This window comes from Pelodiscus sinensis, chromosome 4 (assembly GCF_049634645.1).
Source record: "Pelodiscus sinensis isolate JC-2024 chromosome 4, ASM4963464v1, whole genome shotgun sequence".
Lineage (NCBI taxonomy): Eukaryota > Metazoa > Chordata > Testudines > Trionychidae > Pelodiscus > Pelodiscus sinensis.
Window position 1 is genome coordinate 24,296,755 of NC_134714.1, and position 23,539 is coordinate 24,320,293.

Sequence of the window (23,539 nt, forward strand, 5' to 3'; positions counted from 1 at the left end):
ATACAATGGGTATCACTCAGAGCTAGACCTGTTGATATTTTTTTCCTAATAAAAACTGTCAGCAGCTTCTACAAGTACTGTCTGAAGAGACTTGGGTTGAGACAAACTGAAGGGCATTTGATCTCTGAGCTAACTGAGGCTGGGGAACATGGGAACATAATTACACTGTATTATTATGTGTATGTATCCCTGTCACTGTATGAGTGTACCTCATGGAGGCAATGCAATCCAAGGGGCTAGGGCAGTATCTCAATTTTTCCAGACCACTATATTCCTTTCAGGAGTTTGATCGTTCTTGCGTACCCCCAAGTTACATCTCACTTAAAAAGTACTTGCTTACAAAATCATATTTAAAAATTCAAGTCTCAAAAGACACTATTCCAGACAAATTGCTTTATTTAAATCTATAATTATAAAATAAATCAATTGGAATATAAATATAGTACTTACATTTCAGTGCATCTACTACAGCCGCTCCCCAAGTTGCAAACGGTCGAGTTATGACCATTCGCACTTACGACCAAAGCTTCCATGGAGCGGTCGTAAAGGCGGTCCCCGAGTCACGAACGCAACCCGCGCTTACGAACAGCGTGGTCGCATGTAACTCAATGGGGTCCCAGTTACAAACAGATCTAGTTACAGCCAAGTGTTTGGTCCATAACTCGTTCGTAACTCGGAGAGAGGCTGTATATATTTTAGAGAGTTTGTCTGTCTGATCAATAATTTCTCCTAAACAGTCAGATCTAAGATCAACAAATTCGGCATACAGCTTCCTCTTGTCATAATTTAAAGCAGTGTAAGGGGTTGGCTGTGCCAGGAAAACACATGTTCCCGGAATTGGATTGCTTCTCATAAAACCAAACAGAAATGAGAAAGAATCACCAAAGCAAGTATAATCCTCAAAATTGAGTGAATGTTGAAAGAGACTGAACCAAGATGATTTAGAAAAATAGGATGAACCTGGAACAGAATTGTTTCTCAATCAACCTTACAGAAAAGCTAAAACAGAAAAATTTGGAGTAGTGCTCTGTTTTTGCACAGCCAACTCAGTACTTAAGTTTTGAAAATTAGAAGAAAATGTTCTTGGAAACCAAATTGACTATATCCCTTCTTTGTTAAAGCATAGCGAATGATAAGAGTTCATGGGGTGAACAAAAAAACCCACACTTGATGGAATTCCCATTATAAAAATTATTAAAAGTAATTCAGTGGAAAAATACTAACAATCCCTTTTTAAAAGAAGTATGAAATAAAAATTAACTTCATAAAACATTATTTTTGAAAAAATACAAGCATTTTAATAAAGCATATACATTTTCCTTTTATTAAAAAAAAATCACAACTTAACTGAATTACAGTTGATGTTACAACTTAACTGACTTAATGTTGGCCAAATCTGCTAGAAATATAGCAGCAGTATAAACAAGTCTTTGTATGAAATTTTCATTTGTACTAACTTCACTAATGCTTTTTATGTAGCTTGCTGTAAAAGCAGGCAAACATCTAGACGTAACCCCTCCCTGGATGACTTTTGCATATTCACAGGGGGCAAACGCACCGCTGGTTGAGAATCACTGGGCTAGGGAACCTGAATTGAAAGTCTGACCCCACTGAAGTCAATAGGAGTTTTGTCACTGACTTTGGAGGAGCCAGGATATCATCTCTTGGTTCTCTTGCCAGCACCGGCAGTGATGGTAGTCACACTCTCAGTCCTCATTTCTTCATCTTTGCAATACAGATAACGATACCCTCCTGCTTTCAGGGCTATGAATTAAAAGCTCTAGGTAAATGCTATTACTCTGTGTACTATTCTCTGTGTCAATGCATCGAGAGAAAAAAACAACAGTGTGCATAAGACAACAAGGCACCGAGCATCTCCTGTGAAGCAATGCACGCTCTCAACTCCCGCTCATTTTGTTCAACATTCAAGGTGCTCAGCATCCCGCATGGGCATTCTATACCAAACAGGACTGGGATATGTATCCCACAGTCACTTAGAGAGAAGGAATAAAGTGCATTATGCTTGCACAGCCTCTAGCAGTGTGTCCTCCCAGGCCTGAGGGGAAAAGCGTAGCTATTGATAGAAAGGAGGGGGGGGGGGAGTAGGGCGTAAGGATAGAAATTATCGGGGGAGGGAGAGAGGCAGAGGAGAGAAAAGGAATGAAAGTTCAGTGAAGAGAGAGTGAGTAAAACCTTTCGGTGAATGAAATGCGCTGAATCATTGGCACAGAGCGCTTACACAGCTATGCAAGCACAGCAGAGCCTACCTACCTACCATTATAAAAAATATTCCATTGAAAGCTACAAAGGCTGTTTTTCATTAGACCGATTCCACATATAGTGTAACGTGTGGATTCTAATCTGTCCCCCAGCTGCTAAGGTCATTTCACAATTCTTTCACAACAGGAATGTTGTGAGCAAGACACGAGAAGTCATTCTTCCGCTCTACTCTGCGCTGATTAGGCTTCAATTGGAATACTGCATCCAGTTCTGGGCACCACATTTCAAGAAAGATGTGAAGAAATTGGAAAAGGTCCAGAGAAGAGCAACAAGAATGAATAAAGGTCTAGAGAACATGACTTATGAAGGAAGACTGAAAGAATTGGGCTTGTTTAGTTTGGAAAGGAGAAGATTGAGAGGGGACATGATAGAGGTTTTCAGGTATCTAAGAGGGTGTCACAAGGAGGAGGGAGAAAAATTGTTCTCCTTAGCCTCTGAGGATAGGACAAGAAGCAATGGGCTTACACTGCAGCAAGGGAGGTTTAGGTTGGACATTACGAAAAACTTCCTGTCAGAGTGGTTAAACGCTAGAATAAGTTGCTAGGGAGGTTGTGGAATCTCCACTTTTGGAGATATTTAAGAGCAGGTTAGATAGACATCTATCAGGGATCATCTAGATGGTACTGGGTCCTGCCATGAGGGCAGGGGACTGAACTCGATGACCTCTCGAGGTCCCTTCCAGTTCTAGTGTTCTATGATTCTTTATGAAGACCCTCACACACCATCATAAGGACTTGTGCCCCTCAGACTTGCAAGTAATCCACTTCCACTGCAATATTATTCTGAGTAAGCAAGAACATCTGACCAACTGCTACCAAGTTTGAGTGCTTGTGTTTTGAAGCACGGGGGTCACTGTTAGCATGTGGTCACTCAAACATTATGTCTGGCAGTGTCTGCAAATAACCTGGGTATCCAAGACAAACTCTCAGTCCCTTGCCAAGTGTCATTCTGATATTTACCCCACTGTCAAGGAGCACGTGTCTCTCAAGTCTGCAGACTAAATAATCTGACTAGACTTTCTCAGTGTGACCAGACCTATAACAGAGGTTCTGTTAACCAAGGTTTCTCTGGTCTAGAGTAAATGTTAATGATTGTGGGCCAGAACTTCTGTCCATGTAATGGTGGTAGCTCCAGCAAAGTCCATGGATCTGTGCCTATTCCCAGCTGCTAAGACTCTAGCCCTCCATCTTCACTACTGCCTTTCCGAGTTTGCTCTTACAGAGAAGCAGGGCCTAAGGTGACGAACAGCACCTCTTCCCAGAGTTTTCCATGCCCAGCCACACCTAAGCATTGCTTTATTCATTGGTTGTGGTCTAGTATTGGTTTCACTGAGCAGCAGGGGCAGATGAGGATTTTGCGGGGCCCAGGGCAGCACAATTTCGTGGGGCCCTCCCACTCCTTTGACACGGCGCATGCGCGGTGGCGCCACACACATGCGCGATGGCGCCATGGCACATGCATGGGGCTTCTTGAAACACGGGGCCCAGGGCAGCCGCCCCGCTCGCCCTGCCCTCTATCCGCCCCGCTGAGCAGTCTTAATAGAGTTTCTGATTTTTTTATTTAATGCTTCTGCAGCTGAGCACATCATGCAGTTGAGGAAATCTCTGGTTAATCCGCTGGATACAGAGAGCTCTGGAGTACAGCTTTCCTGCTCGTCTTCTTCATCTAGCTAGCAAGAGTGCCTAGCTGCAGTATGCATGTGACTTCCTATACTACAGCACAGCAATGGAGGAATTACGCTGGTTTGTCAACTCTTCTTAACCGCTTTTTTCCACCAGGTTAAGCATGCAGTATTTGGGGCTTGAGCATGCTTACCTGAAATCCCCATGCCTGTTTATGCTGTACAGATCTTCTCTCAAAAGGACATGACATCCCTTCTCCCTTAAGTTGCTGTCGTACACAGGCATTGAGTGGGTTCTAGTTTCATAAATGGCTTTCTTTCCAGAGCAATTCCCTTGGGAGTTTCCAAACAATCATCGTTCTTAAATCCTCAGAAGTGCTGGGCACCCACTACACTCACTAAGCCTCATTTTGCAATACAGGAAGCCCTCCATATTCACAGGGCTATGTTCTAGAGATACCCACAAATGCCAAAATCTGTGAATATGGGGGACGGGGTTGTGACACAAAAACAACACACTGTCCAAAACAAGCCTTTAATTGCCTGCTGTTTCAGTCAAACAAACAACTTTAACTTCAAAGCAGTTGATCTCCAACCAAACTCGAACACAAAGATAATACTGTATAGTCAACAAACAACTTCAAAACAAATCACCCAAAACAGTTCTTTGAACTCACTCCCGGCAAATCTTATAGTTCCTCCAGGATGGAAGGGGGGAGTTAGCAGGGGTGGGTTCACAATAAGGATGTTAGCTATCAGTTAATTGAATAGTCGAATAACTGCATGAATTCTTAGTGGTTAGTCGACTACTCGATGGTCCACAGGGGTGGGGCCGGCAGCCAGTGCAATCCAGCCCCACTCCCTGGGAGACCTCTGCCACCTCGTGCTGCTGATGCTCTGTCAGAGGCAGCAGCGTGAGGTGCCAGACGGGAGCCAGTCCAAAAGCCAGCTCCTCTCACAGACCGGCTGCCTGCTGCCCCGCGCTGCTGCCTCCAATACAGAAGCAACAGCGCAGGGTGGCAGCAGTCCCTGTCCACAAGGGGTCCGAACTCCCCACAGCCAGAGGCTGCTTGAGGGGAGGAGGACAAGGGAAGCTGTCCCAAGGCAGCAGCTTGCTGTGGACAGAGACTGCTTTGCGGAAGCCTCTCCTGGCCCAGCCCCCCAACCGCTGTATGAAGGGGGGGCAGGCAGCACCACAGAGCAAGTGCTGGGGGGGAAACTGGCCTTTAAGCTGGCCCCTCCCAGCACCAGTTCCTGCTCTCTCCCCCCGCTCACCACCTCTGATACAGAGGCAGCAAGCAGGGGGAGAGGGGAATACAAATAGTCGACTTGATTAACCGATAAGCCTAGGCTTATCAGTTAATTAACTAGTCAATTACTCATTCACATCCCTAGTTCACAAAGGAACAGTGTGATGGGAAATTGCAAGAGATAATCCCGTGGTGCTTTATGGTCTGCTGACGGTGATCCCCCCCTTAACTGCACATTACGTACACTGTACCGCTTTTTAAATTTGTCAAACTACCCCCTGCTTGCGGTGAATGACACTGCACTGTCATGACTACCCCCTTCACCACATGATCCTTGCACAAAATGATTCCACAAGCTTAAAGCATTTTCTCAAATTACCATTCATGGGTGCTCATTTCTGAGCCATGTCATCAATTCAAATGCTTAATGCTTCTTCCTTTTTTTCACTTATGGGATCACGACTCACTAATGACACCTTCGTGCAAGCTGGCGCACCTGCAGCAAGTTCCTTATGTTTTGCTTTTTTTTAAAAATAAAACACACAGTAGAACTCCTTAATGCCATACATTCTAGCTACTGAGGCCGCATTCCGATCACGTGCAAGCTTATCCAATAATTTCGATGGTTTGGTTTAAAGTAATCTCCTTACCCCACTTCTTAGCTGCTTAAACACTGTCTGCATCACTTGCTTTTCTTTTTGGTGCCAAAATTAAGGCTAGGCATTACTTTAGTGATTGTAATTTTTTTACTAGAATGAACTGAGAAGGTGTCAGCCTGCTGTATCATGTGCTTGTGCCGGTGCAGTGCAGCACACCATGAATAGGTGAAACCATAGATGGCAAGGTCTTGCTTTACTCCTTCCCTGTTTGGATGCAGGACAGGACCCTGGAAAATGGACCTGACTTTACCCTTTGCAGTTCCCCAATTTCTGCCCCATTGCAATTTAGAGCAGCCTCAAGGATGCACTAAATTGTGTTGGCTTGCAGTGGCCTTCTGAGCAGTTATGCCAACAGAGATTAGCTAACTCTTTCCATGTCCCACCTCCTCTGTCATACCCCTTATGCCAGGGACAGGGAAATGGGGCTGGTATAGGACCATTATCCTGGTTCTTTGATAGACAGAGAGAATCGCCCTGTATTAGGATATTCTGCAGATGCCAACAAAATCCTCTTTTTGCCACCTGAAGCAGCATAAGAGACCACTGTAAAGTGCAATTGGGACCACTGACTTCAGTGGGTGCTTAGTCTCCCTCTGAATCAGGCCCCAAGTTTCAGTTTCTTTCCCCTTCAGTGTAACATGATCTATAACAATGGGCCAGACTATCAGCTGGTGTAAACCAGGATGGCACCACTGAAAGACTGATACGATGGAGCTCTGTGAAGTTGTGCCAGTCAATAATGTAGCCCATGGTATTATTTATTGGTGGAATTCCCCCTCATCTTCCGCCCCTCACACCACCACCACACACATGCCATCTCTCTGTATACAAGTTGAACTCTCTTTACTCCCTGCACCACTTTTTACCCTATTTTTGAGTTTTCCTTTTGCTCCTTCTTTTACATTGCCCCTCATAAGCAGATCATTAAACAAAGAGAATTCGGAGATAGATGCAATGCATTCAGTCCTTAGCTGATGAAAACTGGAACAGCTAAAGTGAATTCAATAGAGCTACTCTGATTTACAACAGCCAACAATCTGGTTCAGTGAATTTATTACCCAGTGCTAGTAATATACACAACTTGCAAGAAAAATCTTTGATGTTTCATCTTTATGTTTTGACACATCTTTTTCCAGTCTGACAATTGGGGTTTTTTCTCCCTGTGACATCAAGTATATATTATACGCTGTCCTTGTAATCAGGCTGCCCCTTGCAATCAGATTGCCCAATGTCCACATGGGGATGATGTGTCCAATGGTACTATACTGCATTTATAATGTCATAACATTTCAGCGCTCATTTGGCTTGCAGGGCTTGTTTCTTTTGCTCTAGCGTATGATTAAGGTTGAGCTGTATGCTTTGTTTTCAAAGCACATGTATTGATGCTGCAATCACTTGGCATAACTGGGACATACATTTATTTATTCCCAAGAGGTGCTGTAACTGTTGTTCACACGCAAGTTTAGGCATAGATGCTACTGCCGGAAGCTTTTCATGGTGACAAGGTCATACACAGTACATTGCATTCACCTGAAGCTAATTTTTCTAGGAGTTAAGGTGGACCTTCTTGACAGTAGCCCTGCCTTGTTTTGGTATCAGAAAATGTTTTAATCGACCATTTACTACTAACAGCAGGTTATCACCTAAAACAAGAAGTATAAAAAAAAATTATATTTAAAACAAAACAAATCCCAACCCCGCCAAACATTTTGCTCACCATAAAAAATAATTAGCAGGAAACTGTAAGATCTGCATGCCAAGTTATAGTGTTTTCTCACAAGTGCACTCTTCTATAATCTTATTTACTTACAAATAACCTATAACTGGACAGATTAGAAAAATAAGAGGCAACAAAACAGCAAATTCTGCAATTTTAAGCACTTTCTACATTTTGGCCTATTTTCTGCAGCCTAAGACTCTACCTCACCTGCTCCTTCTAGACAGAGACATGTTTAGAGCCAGATTCTTTTTAAAAAAAAATGTTTAGCGCTCACAATTGGGCCATATTCTCAAAAAGAACTAGACTATTCAACTCCAAGTTAGGCTCCTAAATATGATGGCTAGATTTAGTGCTTAGCATTCAGCTGCTCCTACAGAGAACAGCAGCAGAAATTAGGTGCAGGGCAGCTTTTGAAAGTCTGGCCATGCCTACCAAAACACCTAACCTGAAGTGTTAGGTCGACTTCTGAAAAATCTGGTCCTTAGGTTGTTTGTTTGTTTTTTGTTTTTTTGTCCTCCTGTAAAAATAAAAGTTTCACTTGAATCCCAGATAATATGAAGCCAAATAAGAGCCTAGACAGAAAGATAGATACTCTTGAACCTGAACTGTGTTAAAAACTCCAGTCATCTGAAGAAGAGGGCTGTGCCCACGAAAGCTTATCATCTACAGCCGGTCCCTGAGTTACGAACACATCGACTTATGACCGTTTGTATTTACGACCAACCTCCTAAACAGCCGGAACCTGAGTTACAAACGAAATCCACACTTACAAATAGCGCAGCCATAATGTAAGTGAATTTAATCCAACTTACGAAGAGATCGAGTTACGACCTAGTGTTTGGTACGTAACTCGGTTCACAAGCCAGGGACCGGCTGTACATGTTTTGTTAGTCTATAAACTGCTACCATACCATTTGTTATTTTTTAAGTTTATCCTGTACAGACTAACTTGGCTACCCCCTGAAGCTTCTGTGTTAACTGTTAGGCTATGTCTACACTGCCCCCGGTTAGCGCCAAAAATATGCAAATGAGGTGAGGCGTGGACTATCAAAGTGCCTCATTTGCATAATTAATAGAGGCTCCGGTTTTGCCCAAAAAACCCCTCCGCCACAAGAGCTGTTCTTCCTAAAAAAATGCGGAAGAACAGCTCTTGCACAAGAGGGGTTTTTGCGCAGAAACTGAGCCTAATTAATTATGCAAATGAGGTGCAGCAATATTCCACGCTTCGCCTCATTTACATTTTTTTGAGCAAAATGGGGGCAGTGTAGACATAGCCATACTCTTCAGCCCTGCTAACTCTGCCTTCTATAAACAGTCTCCAGCCAAAAAGCAGCAAGGGAGTGATTGCTAGAGCTAGTCAGAACAATTTTGACTAAATTAAAGTTAGTTGAAATATGCTGTTTTGTCAAAGCTGAAAGATTTCATGGTGATGGCTCAGTTTCAGCTAAAAGAGCAGGACTTTCTCATAGCCTCATGACTGCTAGATAGGGCATGAACATGGGAGACCTTGCTTCAAATCCTTGCTCCGTCTGATTCCAAGTGACATGGGATGAAAAACTCTGCTTGGAATTAGGCAGAGCAAGGACTTAAACTTTGGTCTCCAATAGGCCAGTGCCCAACCCACCAAGCTATGCTTCCCCCCCCCCCCCCCCCACATTCACAGTCAAAAAGCTCAGATCTTACTTGCGGGAGGGATGCTGAATGACTGTGAGCCTGCAGAAAACACCCCTACTTCCTAGAATCCTTGTGCTGCCACGCAGAAAATGTCAAGGAAGCAGAGGGAAGCCATACGGGAGAGAACCATTGGCACAGCGGGGCTGACTCAGCAGCTGTATGTTGCCTCCTGGGTGCTAGTGCCAGTTCCGCTATGGCCCAATTCCATTTTTATGGGAACATTCAAAAAGAGTTAATTTTTGTTCCAATGCAGAATTAACCAAATTACAAAACCTTGAAAGTTGCCATAACACAGCATCATTATCCTCTGGTCTGTTCTAATGATTGCTTACTTTGGGCTGCTGTCTTTCAGGAATCCTTGATACCCTTAAATATTAACATTACTCAGCACTGCAGTCTGAGAAACACACCATCTGGAGTCAAGGCACTTTGGAAAGTTTATGCTCCATGTTCCTTCCTCCTCTTTTCCCAAAGAGGAGTTTTCTGCTTCCCTATTTGTAGAGGGAGACTTCACTCTCATTATTGCCTAGACTGGCAGGAAATGGGGGGGGGGGGGCGTTAAAGCCCTTGCATCCCTGGAATTCTTACTTTTTACCTCCCAGTGTTGCCTCCTCTCCAAAAAGAACAATGTATCTGTTTTTGTTTTATGTGGTTGTATAGATCACCTGGTATAGGTGCTATCCATACCTGGATATTTATCCAATAACTTTGCAATATACAAGAGGTCACATTTTCCTCTCCCACCAAGTGCTTCCCATTAACTGAAGAGTAGAGCCAAAGTAAGCACTGCCACCATCGGGCACAACTCCCTTGACTTCAGTAGAAAACATGGCCTGTAATGTAAGAGTGCACTTTGGTCCAGAATTTAGATCAAAGCCTGAGCTCTCTAACCCTGATGTGTGATGTGGTTGAAGTCCTTCAGCTACAGCTTAGCTGTGCAGCTCTTCACCAGTCTGTAGCCGCACGTGTCCTTTTGAAGAGGCAGTAACCCTTTAGTCTCGGACTTTAATAAATTAGTCTCTGAGTGGAGGGTCATCGGCTTTTCCTCTTTTGTTTGGTTTTAAATGTGATTTTCCACAGGTCCTGCCTGCTCCTCACCTTGCTTCATGCTAATTAATATTTTAATAAAACAACAATCCACTTCCTCTACAAGGTATCTCTTTTCTGACTCTCACAAATCTCTTTACAAACATTAATGAAGCTTCTCAATAACCCTGTAAAATAAGTATTGCTATTAGACCCTTCTGACAGCTGAGGTCAAGGTCGCATAGCAAGGGGGTGCTAGCTTTGGGACTAGAACCCAAAACGCCTGACTCCCACCCCATTCGCTACAATAACTGCACCATTCTGCCTCCCTGTGCTGGGATTTGTTACTGCACACAGGTTAGTGATACCTCTTGTGTTTAAAGGAGAGGACAGACAAGTGATTTTGATTTAGGGTGACCAGACAGCAAGTGTGAAAAGTCAGGATGGGGGAAATAGGTGCCTATACAAGACAAAGTCCTAAATATCTGGACTGTCCCTAAATAATCAGGACATCTGGTCACCCTATCTGGATTCTATTCTGGGTTCTGCTACAGGTTTTTCTTTTGTGTGACTTGGATTAAGTCCCTCCCTGAACCTCTGTCTTCCCATAGTTATGTACACCAGCCTCAAAGGGATATTGTGAGCTTAATTCATTAATGCAGCATTTCCCAAAGTGTGGTCCACGGCCCAGTACTGGTCCTTAGAAAAAAAAATACTGGCCCTTAGAAAAATTATCACACATGATCCTATTAATTCGTGTGACGGGTTAGCAGCATCCCGCACTGCCGAGCGCGGTAGCACGGCCCTGTTGGGAAGAGAGCCTGCTGCTGTGGTGTCTCTGCCGGGCATGCTCCCAAGCGATGGGGCTAGATCCAGCTAGGACCCAGGGAGAAGGCCGTGCGCACCAATGCAGAACGCCCAGCACCGGACACAGCCAGGAGAGCCGGCGCCAGCTGATAAAGCGGCCAGGATTGGGGCCAGGAGGGAGGGTGGAACAACCCGCTGAACCGGTAGGGCCAGTCACAATTATTTGCATATTCATCATTTGCTTAATAAATATGCAAATATGAAAATAAATGTTACCGGTCCTCCAAAAGCTTGTGAATGGATTTACTGGTCCCCAGTATCAAAAAGATTGGGAACCACAGCATTAATGTATGTAAAGTATTCTGAGGCTTTCATATGGAAGGTGAGATAGCCATACACAAATTATTCTTCCTGTTATTCCTTTTCTGACATTACTACCATGTATTTCTCCCCTCTCCCCGTATATTGATGCAGTGCTCATAAGGTATGGTTTTCCCAACTGCAAATATGTCTCTTAAATTTAATGTCTCTGGTGACAAATTGTGAGGTACTTATTCAGTTTTTGTTTAGGCATATGCAACAATCAACCACTCTTCTTACGAGACGGGAGAAAAGCGTGGATCATCCATGCTCTGACTTTGGATTGGGCTCCATATTCCTGCTCCCATTGATATCAACAGGATCTTACATTGACTTTATTAAGAACAAGATAAGGAGTATGGAACCAATCCAATCACTGAAGTCAGGAGAAAGATTCTCAGGTCAGGCTGTGAAGAGTAAGTTGTAGTGAAGCTACAAAGTACAATACATATGTGTCACAGGTGTTGGAAACAGGAGATCCTGCAGCAGGTATACTTGACCACACTTTTCTGGAACAAGTAAGTGGGTAACTGGCCTGCCTTAAAGATGAATTGCTGGAGTTGGGGCAGGAGGGGGAGAAACTGACTACCTCTTGAAGAAGATGCAATGCTACAGGCTGTACCTCCAAAATCCGGGACACTCTGGTCCGGCAACATCTGTGCTCTGGCAGGACCACAGATGCTCCTGGAGCAGAGTCCAGGAGCCTAAGGGCAGGAGGGTGAGGCAAGTGGAACATGAGAGTCGGCAGCCCAGCTGGGAGCTGCGCGGGACCAGGACTGTAGCCCGACAGCAGCCCCAGGAACGCCAGACCGGACTTAGACCCCTGCAGTTTCCCCCAGCTGCGTGAGGCTGGGCTGGAGCTATGCAGGGACAGGACCAGAGCCCCATGCCTTCCCCCAGCTGGGCAGGGCCCCAAGGTCGGAGCTGCGTGGCTTTCCCCAGCTGGGGCTCTGACCTCCGGCCCCATGCAGTCCCAGCCCCGCGAATGCTCCTGGCTGCATAAGAACCGAGCCCCACAGTAGAAGCTGGAGCCTGTGCTGCCCAGGGAGCCAGCACTAGCCGAGCAAGCATCCCAGCCAGGTGTGTGGGGGGGGGGTGGGGGAAGGGTGACGCAGGGTTGCCTGCAGGGGCAGCCTACCAGCAGCGGATGATGGTCTAGGGGGCTGGTGGCAGGAGACTTCCCTGGTCTGGCAAATTCTCTTGTTCAGGGCCTATTAGGTCCTAGTGACGCTGGACCAGACGGGAAACCAGTACTTCATCCAAAAGGATATGTCACTACATGTAAGAATTAATGGAAAGGGGTTGTGTGTGTGTGGGGGGGAGGTATCTTAACCAAACTTTTTCAAAACTTTATTGAATTTTAATACAAGGATGTGCAAAGGCAGATCAGGCTAAGAGTGGTGCATCCTTCCCTCTTGGATACGGATGGGCTTTTAAAAAATCACTGCATTATGTAGATTAAGGTGCTTCCTTCCTTACAAGAAAGATAGGATTCAGGGTCTTCTTTTTATTTAAAAGTCAGACATACGTTTCCATACATCTCTGATAACACATATTAGTCTTGCAAGACTCAAGCAGCTGGGTCTTGCCTACAGACTGTCAAATTTTGTTCATGGCTATTACAATACGGACACTTGATAAATATTCTCCAAGGACCAGATAGCTGGAAGACTAGTAGAACCTATAGCAACCCTCCCACCACTGAAATATCTATCCATTCAAAGTATTAATATTGTAGTAGCTCTCGGATGTCCCAGTAAGGATTGGAGCCACAGTGCATTAGATACTACACAAACACACTATAGATGTTTTACTTTCTTTCACTGTATCCCTCTGTTATAAAATGGTCATGCCTACTCACTTTCAGAATATGATCTGAAGAAGTGGGTCTGCCCCACAAACGCTCATCACCTAATAAACTATTTTGTTAGTCTTTAAAGTGCTACATGACTGCTTTTTTGTTTTACCAAGATCAGAGTAGCATGGCTACCTCTCTGTAACTACACTATAGGGGTATGTCTAGACTACATGGCTCCATTGATGGAGCCATGTAAACTAGTTTACCCGGCATAGTCAATGAAGCGGGGATTTAAATAATTTAAATAATCCCTGCTTCATTAAAATAAACATGGCCGCCACGCTGTGCCGACGATCAGCTGATCCGGCACAGCGCAGCAGTCTAGATGCGGTTCTGTCGGCTGGGGAAGTCTTTGCTGACCGATCCTTTAAGCCTTGTTTCATAAGGCATAAGGGATCGGTTGGCAAAGGCTTCCCCAGCCGACAGATTCACGTCTAGACTGCCGTGCTGTGCCGGATCAGCTGATCGTCAGCACAGTGCGGCAGCCATGTTTATTTTAATGAAGCGGGGATTATTTAAATCCCCGCTTCTTTGCCAATGCCGGGTAAACCAGTTTACATGGCTCTGTCGATGGAGCCATGTAGTCTAGACATACCGTAGGTGGACATATTTAGTATTTGGATCTCTAGGATAAGGGGATTCCATCCTATTCATAGGAATTGTATACTCCCTAATAAAAATATTCCTAAACAAGCATACTGCCCAGTACCTTTATCACTGGGATAAAGTTTAAGAGAATTATTACATCCTGCCAGTAATATATTATCCTCATGACTATATCTATCTTCATTTCTCAGCAAGTGTATTCAGTCATATGTACACCAGGAATGCTCTCTCATGCTACTTCTCCTTAGAAAAAATGCAAGTCCTTTTCTTCAAACATCAAATTGCTAAGCCAATGACAAATCAAGAAAATATTATGTATGTAGCTGAAAACTTTCACTGATACACTAATCAGCTGATGGAAGGGAATTCAACATTCCCATGAGGAATTAACATTTTCTCAGGAGCTATATGCTGGTAGAATGACTGAATAACTGTATTGGCTATCCAAAAGAAAGGTTTCACATATTTTTTAAATGATTTAAACATTCACACAGTTAAATATAAAACTCTGGAGGGCCACATTTTATAGGACTTACTTGAGCAAAATTCTGATTGGCTTCCACTTTTTGACTGCAATGGAAGTTTTCCTTCAGGAGAACCCATAGAATTTGGCCTTAAGTTAATTGTAACACTAAAACTGAGATTTAATGTCACAAGATGCAGGAGTCAGTGGAATGGTTTTCACAGCAACCGTAAGTTAGCCTCTTTATGCACATGCGCCGTTTTCTCTTACTGACTTCGAGATACATAATGTGGCAGAGTTACATTTGCTATGGAATTATAACTGGATTTTCTTACTCTGATGTGCAATTAAAATCTTCAACCTTGACATTACATTTATGTGAGTTTTTACATTTAATTTCCCTCTTTGTAAAGAAGGAATAAAAACTAGGGCACTGGTTGGTCTGTTGGAAGGTTTAAGCCACTAAGGACTCAGAACAAAAGCACCATCTCTACAATAACTGGATTTGGTCCACTGCCATAGAAATGTCTGTTTTAAACTTCAGCTCGCAAAAATTCTTAATTGCTATTGGTTAAATAGCTCACAAAAGTTTTGTTTGTGATGTTGCAATTGCAGTAAATTCAGTGCTGCACGTTACATCCATTTGAGAGACTGTCTGTCAAATGTTGCTCAGAAATAGCATCTGAATCTGCAAAACCCTCGACACTCTGTTTTAAACATTCTCTCCTGCTTTATCTGTTTTAACACCATTTCACCTCATCAGTTTTATTGCCTTACTTTCCTAAACTTCCTTGTTTTCTTGTCAGACAAGAACTACTCCCACTTCATAAATTTTTCCCACTAGTCCCTTCATTTTACCTGTGAAATCACAATCCCTTAGATTCAGAATGAGTTGCTTCAGCCATCCTTAACAATTACAATACCACTGCTACACTCAAAAATTACATTCTTACTGTATGTCGACATAGCAGCATTATTTCAGAATAACGTTATTTTGAAATAATAAAGAGCACATCAACACAGCAAGCCATTATTTCAAAATAATATTGAGCTGGAGGACTTCTTACTCCAACTCCTGTAACCCTCATTTCACAAGGAGTAATGGAAGACTTCCTGTTGTGTAGACAGTGTCAAAAGCCAAATTACGCTATTTCAACTTAAGCTATACAATTGACTAGGGATGCTAAATTTTGCATAACTGACTAATCAAATAGTCGATGTAATTTGCATTGACTATTCGATTCGTCGATAGGGCACCTCCACCTTTGAAGTGTAGCAACAGCTCTAGGCGAAAGTGCTATGGGGAGTACAGGGCCCGTGGGGAGTCCCCTGCTGGCCCTGTGCTCCCCACAGCAGTTCAAAGTGGCAGTGCTGCATGGAACCCGAGGTCAGCTGGGGACTCCCCCACTGATCCCAGGCTCCACGCGGCACTGCCACTTTGAAATGCTGCGTGCAGCCTGGGGTCACCCCAGCTGGCCCTGGGCTGCACGTAGTGTTTCAAAGCAGCAGCACTGCATGGAGCCCAGGGTCTGGCCCCAGGCTCTATGTGGTGCTGCCACTTTGAAGTACCCCTGCCTTCCCCACCCTTGCTGTCGCTTTCTTAGGCAGCAAGGGGGAGGGGGAAGTAACTAGTCGACTAGTCATTCACATCCCTACAATTGACGTAGCTGAAGTTGTGTAGATTGATTTGACTTTTGCCCTGATGTGTAGACGTGCCCTTAGAAAGGAGAAGTTCAAAGAACGTATCAGCCTTTGCTATCTCTTGATAATTATTAATGTCAATTATTAATGATTGATGTTTCCACTGTCACTCGTCACATTTGGAAAAGTAAGCCCTCAACCACCTAGAACACTTGTATTTATCTGCCTGGAGATCTTTCTATTATTCCTTTCTGAACATTTATCTACCTGCTCCACTTCAAATTTCAATATCATTTCTATCTTCACAAAGTAAGACAAACAACTTTAATTTATTCTTTATTAAACTTACTCCACTGAAGCTGCCAACCAGAGGTAGTTGAAATGCTGCTAATAGCATAGGAAAACTGCAGCCAACAAGTAAATATAGCACTGGAGTTTGCTTTGGTTAAACAGTACAGTACTCAAAATAGTGAATTCTCTTCTACTTTGGGGCATTTATATTTTAAATTTGAAAGTGATTAAAGCAGAGGACTGGGAATGAGGACTCCTGGATCCTATTCCAATTTTACAACAAAATTCATTTGTGCAGCCTTTGGTAAGACACTTAATCACTCTGTACCTCAGTTTGTCCATCTATAGAAGTGACATAATATCTTCTCCAGAGAGTTATTATAAATCTTTATTAATGTTTCTGAGCACGTTGAGATCCTAAGATAAGTGCTATATGTGCACAAAATATAGTCTCATTCTGTTTCAAAATGCATATTAGTTTTTGAAAGAACAACCATATTTGCCATTTTCTTGGAGGAGACTAAAATTTTCCTTTGTGTATTGTTACTAGTTTTGCTCAGTGCATAGGGGAGTAGAAAGTTCAGAGCTAAAAATACTGAAATGTGACGGTGAAGGTGCATTAGAAACACACAGACACTAGTTCATTAGGGAGTATGCTAAGTAATATCCCATGCTAATATACTTCATGCAACAAGAGGAAAATCTGCACTCTTTTTAACAAAGCTTTCTGTTGCTACAAAGACGGATCTGAATTGGACATAAAAGTATAGTGCATTCTTGGCCAAAAGCACATCCTCTTCTCTTAACATAAAGCACAACAACCTAGCACAGTGAAGTGAGAGGTTGAGAAAATCCAGCTGGTGAGAAAACTTACTTCATTTTACATATAAAATGAATGGTAAGCTACTGAACGTAGATAGACCAGACTTAGTAAATATAAGGGACCAGATCCTCAGCTGATGTCATGAGGCAAAAGTCCAATGACATCACAGACTGAGGACCTTGCTGTTTAAGTTTCTGTGACTCTCAGTTAAAAAGAAAAAAAACATTGCCTAGAGCCATGTTTCTCAAACTGTGGGTAGCAACTTAGAGGGGGGTCACAGTATCACAAAGTTTGAGAACCCCTGGCCGAGAGGGTAATGTCCTGTCAGGAAAAAAACTCCCCTTGGCTAGCACATGGAATTAAATTCACAGTGGACCTTAGCTCCTTTGTTTCCTCTGAGGTTCTACTCTTGGCTCATCCACTCAACCACACTAGCTATATTTATCTAGTGCTTTTCATCCCAGAGTGCTTTACAAATAATTGCTTTATAAACAGCCCACCAGGGCTGCTTTCTTCATCCCATGCAGAAGTGAGATGCTTCTGCAGAGAAACCAGCAGCTGCTTAATAATACCAAACCATTTGGCCCAGGAAGTGAAGGTCACTACATCAAATTGAAACTGCAGAGGGAACTTGGGGATCCAGAATGTAATCACTACTGTATCTGGAATTTGTCCAAGGCACCATGGCTGTGCACCTTCTCAGAGAGAGTTATGGATTCCTTAGGGCCCATGTCAAGTTGGAATGTAGATGTCAACTACAGAAATTCTGTTTTGCATGTGCACAATTGTACAGGCATGCACAAAGGGAAGGTGAGCTCACACTTGGCTAGAGAGACACTGATCTAAATTTATACATGGACAAATCTGAGCATTAAACTGGATGTATGTTTTGGTGCATGCAAGTGAGCACCTACTTTGTAAATGGAAGTCAGGTCCCGAGTAAAGGCCATGACTTCAGTGCTTTATTTTAGCCAAAAAGATGGCACCTTCAACAGCATACTGCCCTTAACATCATACTAAATCTTTAATTCGGGGAGCAGCAGCACCTACTGAATCATCAGCTACATAGCTTAGAGCGCCTAGGTATAGATCCTCCATCTAAATATTGAAACAGACCAGCCCTTTTTAGTTTGAGAGATACACAGTGATCCCATCACAAGCAAATACAGCTATAGGAATATGAGTGAATAATAAACTCACGAAGAAGACCATCAAGGAAGATAGAACTTTAATGGAATACCATTGAAATGCCTAATCAAATAAATGTAATTCTAAATGTGACTAGAAGAATGCCGCAGTCCTGTCAGCTTGGAGGATTTTGGAATGCACCGGTAGTCCATGCATATAAAGTTCAATGTAATTTTCAAAGCAAGCCTCAGAGGGGAAGGCTAGTATAGTACATTCACAAGCCTGATGAAGGGTATAGACCTGAATCTGAACCTCTCTGCTGCAGAACTAAGTAAATGTCTTCCTTGTCTTCCCATGAATGGGGCCTCCATTGGAAATTAGCTAGATCTATTTAAGTACACTTTTCAAATTAATTTGTTTTCTAGTGACAAATCTGATCAGAATATGGCTGTATTAATAATGTGTTTAACTCTTGGGTGCAATATAAAGAACTACCAAATCAAATAATGATATAGTAGGCTGTGTGCCTGTTTGCAATTTAACTTATTACCAACAATTGGCTACATAAAGATTTGTGAGCATCTCTTGACAATCCTATGACAACTGCAGTTACACAGCATTACAAAGTATTCCAGTAAAATATTTTTATTGAGGCAGTAACCTATGGCATTTCATAAGCAGTATAAATTCTGCTTAATCTGTACTTCATCATATATGGCCGCATCCTAGAATATGGTAGTTTATTATTATTATTATTATTATTTTTCCAGTTACTCATTTGTACTACTTCTCAGCATCAGACTATGTGTATGCACACACCCCTCATCTGGCAAAGCACCGATTAACAAAATGTAATCAATATTTTGTCTGGCATTAAAAAAAGTTTAATAGGAAAAAAAAATCAGGTACTGACTGTGTATCCTTTATGTCTAGTTACATACTTAAGTTAAACCATCCTTTTTACAACTAAATAAATCAAAGGGATTTTTTCAAGATTATATTATAGAAATGGCATATAGAATAGAAAATATACCAAGAGATTATCTTGATGTTGTCATGATACTATCACCATTTTTATTTAGCCAATATTATAACATGACCTACAAGATACAGTGAATAAACCTTAAAACAAAGTGAAAGGCCCAATGAAGATCAGAATTTTTCATAGAGTACAATTTTGGTGCAGGTGAAAAAACATTAATCATATTAGAATGTCTGTCTGTTGTATTTCAGCTATCTTCAAAAACCTTTTTTAAATAGACCAGGAATCTGCATAGGGACAGAGTTATAAAGGGAAGGGAGATACAAGCCAATATTGAGCAGCACTAATATTAAATAAAAAGGTGCTAATTTTGTACTTTAGCAAGTACAGCTGTTCAAATGTTTGCAACCCAATCTAACCACATGAATCACATTTAGAAATAACATATGAAATTCTGCAGCTACAGGATTATGAAAATCAAGCATATAGACTGTACTGCAGCACAAAAATCTAATCCTAGCTATGATCTAAGCATCAATATTTCCCCTTAACTATCATAATCAGCATTCTTTAGAAGCATCTGTCAGGTTCTCATGAACCAAAAATAGCAAAGATCCTTTTCAGCAGAACACTTTCTGTTTTATAACTCTATACTGTACTTGCAGCTTCTGGCTACATGTCTATAAAATCTGTGCAAGATATAATCAATTATCCAGCTTTACTCTTCATCATGCAGTTAGCGATCATTTACCTGCAGCTCATCCTTCTACACACTTCGCCTAATGCACAGGGTAGATATTTTAAAATGCAAGAAACGTTTACATTTTGGAGAACTAACTGTGGAGCTGTCTGACATTACACAGCAAAAACCTGGTGAGAACAAAAACCAAGCACACTGATGTATAAAATAGAGAGCCTACCTGAATTCTTCAAATGCATACATGGCCTAGTAACTAGACAAATTCTCTGAAATTTAAAATAATCTTCTTAACGTGCAGGAGAACCATTTAGTTTGTCAAACTGCAGCAAAATGCATAATTGAGAGGCAGTCTATTTGAAATATTCTGAAGAGAAAGGGTATGCAGATACTGGCCTGCAGCCTACAGCTCAGCCAGCTGCTGACAAGCAGCAGCTAACAGGGAAAGGCATAGAGTACCATGTGATCATTCCTGCAAGTCTGATTAATGCAGTACACTCCAAGAATTCAAGGCTGGTATCTTTATTATTCAAGCCAAATAAGTCCAATACTACACATGACAGGCTCAGCAGTTAAATTATTGTTCATATTTAAAAAACATAAAACACTAAATTAATATAGAGGATAAGGAAGAAACAGACCAGAATATGGTATTAATGTTACAACCTGGTAGACTAAACTGACTCTCTTACTTTGCAGTGATACTTTAATATCAGGTAGTGTTTTTATTCACACAAACTGTCAACATTTCAAAAGATTACAGCCATAATCCATCCTTTTCATGGGTACCGAAACACATTAACTAATTTATCTATAAGATGTCATCACCTACTGTAAGCTATTCCTGATTTCTTTGCTATCACATTATACCTGCCCCTGCTTATGTGGCTCTTAGGAATTCAAGGGGTTAATGCTAACAAATCACATCAGTGCAACTGAATGAAGAGGGATGAAAGCCAAATAGTCCTATTTCAAAATAAAAGAAGGGAAATAAGAATGAGATAAGTTAAGAATTTCACAAATTGTGGCATGGAATTGAAGATGCTTCAGCTGCCTAGCAACAGAGCAATGCAATCTCCGAAGCAACATGGAAAGTTCTAAGGCAAAGACAGGGATTCAATCACATGGGAAGCTTCTTTAAAATGTGAATAAAAGGACTTCCTTGCATGCCTCATGATTAAAAACCATGCTTCAAAGAGCAAAGGTAGGAAGTTACCAAAGTGGTATATGACAAGAAACAACAGGGACACAGAAGAGAACTCAAGCTCAGGTTACAAAGGCCAAAAAAGTTACATGTACTGTATGTAGATACGGAAAAACAAACAATCAGAACACTGGAGTAAGACAGACACCAGAGCAACATTCCTAGAATACTTCAAAAGTAAAAGCATATGTTCTTCCAAAACAACCCAGAGAGGTTTTAGAGACTTTGTGTTTTATAAACATGTCTGGGAAAAATAACAAAGAAATCACTAAGAGCATAAATCCATGTTCCCTGTTCTATTGTCCTCAGTGACATTTTGGGAGTGCAAAAAAATGTAGGACTATGTCATAAAATAGTCATTTAAGTAAAGCAGCCACCTTGTTCCCCAGGACATTTCATTGAAGATTCCAACAATCCTAACTCTGAATCCTAGAAATGTGTTGGAGAGCAGAGAGGCTGGTGGGAGAGGAAAAAGGCACTCAGGGGAAAGACGTGACACTGGAGACAAAGAAAATATGTATTGAATTCATTTAGGCCAAGAACATTTTTTTGAACAGTGAGAACATTGCATTTTGGTAGCATTGCCTCAGTTGTTTAAAAGGCAATACGTTATGGGGAAAAAAGGAATAAATGCATATTGTACTAATAGAAAAATATAACTGGCCACTTTCTAATCTTAGTTACACCATCCAATGCCTGATGTAAATGAAGGGTGAATTTGGCCACCAGAGTATTCCTTATCCTCATTAAAATGGAGAGGTGAAATTAAAAGTAGGCGCTTCTGAGTATCCTATTTAAAAAAAGAAGAAGAGTTCCAGACTATCAGGGGAAAGAGGAACAAAGACATCAGAAAACCACCTTGCTTCTTCAAGAGAGGGTCCAATGAATGTACAGGCAGTCCCCGACTTACGCTGCGGTCCCGCCGCCCGTGTTCTCCACATCTTTGCTCCACGTCTCCCTGGTCTACAGGGGAGACCAGGGAGATGCGGAGCAAAGCCACGGAGGATGCGGGCAGGACCGCAGCGCGTCTCGGCGGTCCCGCGTCTCCCTGGTCTGCTGGTGGGGGGGGGCACAGCTAGTTGGTCCCGCAGCACCGCTCCTCGGCGCTACTGAACCAACCCGGCAGCACCCCAGCTGCTCTGCCCCAGGCATCCCCAAGTCAGCCGCTGCTGAAACTGACCAGCGGCTGACTACAGGAAGCCCGAGGCAGAGTTGCTCTGCCCCGGGCTTCCTGGAATCAGCCGCTGATCAGTTTCAACAGCGGCTGACTTGGGGACGCCTGGGGTAGAGCAGCTGGGGTGCTGCCGGGTTGGTCTGTCCCAGGCATCCAGATTCAGCCTCTGTTGAAACTGATCAGCGGCTGATTCCAGGAAGCCCAGGGCAGAGCAACTCTGCCTCGGGCTTCCTGTAGTCAGCCGCTGGTCAGTTTCAGCAGCGGCTGAATCTGGACGCCAGTTCCGACTTACATACAAATTCAACTTAAGAACAAACCTACAGTCCCTATCTTGTACGTAACCCAGGGACTGTCTGTACAAGAGATATTAGCGCTGAGGGTGAAATTCTGACGACACTAAAGATAAAGAAATTTGCTACTGACTTCGCTAAGGCCAGGATTTCACCCTGAGAGTCAAGATTAAGTCTGGAGAGTCCCACAGTAATAAGGGAAGAAAATGTGAAACACTCTCTTTTGTCCTCCTTTTAGTCCACCCCGACCTGACTGAAGACTGGCTAAGTTCCGACAGAGGTTGTCTGTGTGTGCAATATTTGGATTTTTTTATACCCTCTTTAAATAGTACACTAGTTAAAAACAAATCCATTCACCTTGCATTTGCATTCACTGAACCGCTGCCATGCCTTCTGATTGTTGCAACTCCTTCTAAACTAAAGAAACTGTCAGGTGTTCAAACCATAACACCCTTATCAATAGCCGCTCTGAAGTCTGCAGAAAGTAATGGCTTTCAGAAAGCATTTACAATTACTAAAGGCCAAATGCTGAAAGATCTTACTGAGAAACTAAAAACTTAATTTTTGTCCAGTGTTTTTCTCCACTGCATGGTTGTTAGCCTATGAGGGAATTAATGGTGTAATTTCTGATATTAAGACTCCTATTCGATTGGACAATATAGAGAACGTCACAATGTTCACATGAATGAAGATCAGCATGTGATTTCCTGACAGAACTTGTATGACTGAAATATCTAATGAAGACATAAAGGGGCAAAGAAATGCCAAAGCCTTATTGATCCAATGCCATCATCATACAAGATTTAAACGTGAATGGAATAATCCTGCCAGAGGCCTCCTAATTAAATTGGAAGACCCTGCAACAATCATACAGCACATCATAAAGATGGAATAAAGATGCAAGTGTTGCAACTTCTCATGTTCTGAGCTAGTGCGTCAATGTGTCAAAAGGAGACAATTAAGAGTCATGTACATCAGAATCACC

At 42.5% G+C, this 23,539-nt stretch overlaps 1 protein-coding gene across 7 annotated transcripts in view; it reads right to left on the reverse strand.

Moving 5' to 3' along the window:
- EVL (Enah/Vasp-like) overlaps positions 1-23,539 on the reverse strand; it is a 209,899-nt gene that overhangs the window by 148,763 nt on the left and 37,597 nt on the right. Inside the window, exon 1 of one of the 7 annotated variants that reach the window (XM_075926575.1) lies at positions 20,110-20,295. The exons of 3 other annotated variants lie outside the window; for them this stretch is intronic. In XM_075926575.1, the coding sequence (XP_075782690.1) occupies positions 20,110-20,132 (23 nt within the window). In that variant the 5' untranslated portion in view covers positions 20,133-20,295. Of the gene's footprint in view, positions 1-20,109; positions 20,296-23,539 lie in introns of those variants that run through there. 3 more of the 7 variants (XM_075926579.1, XM_006123778.4, XM_075926582.1) reach the window with 3 other exon arrangements.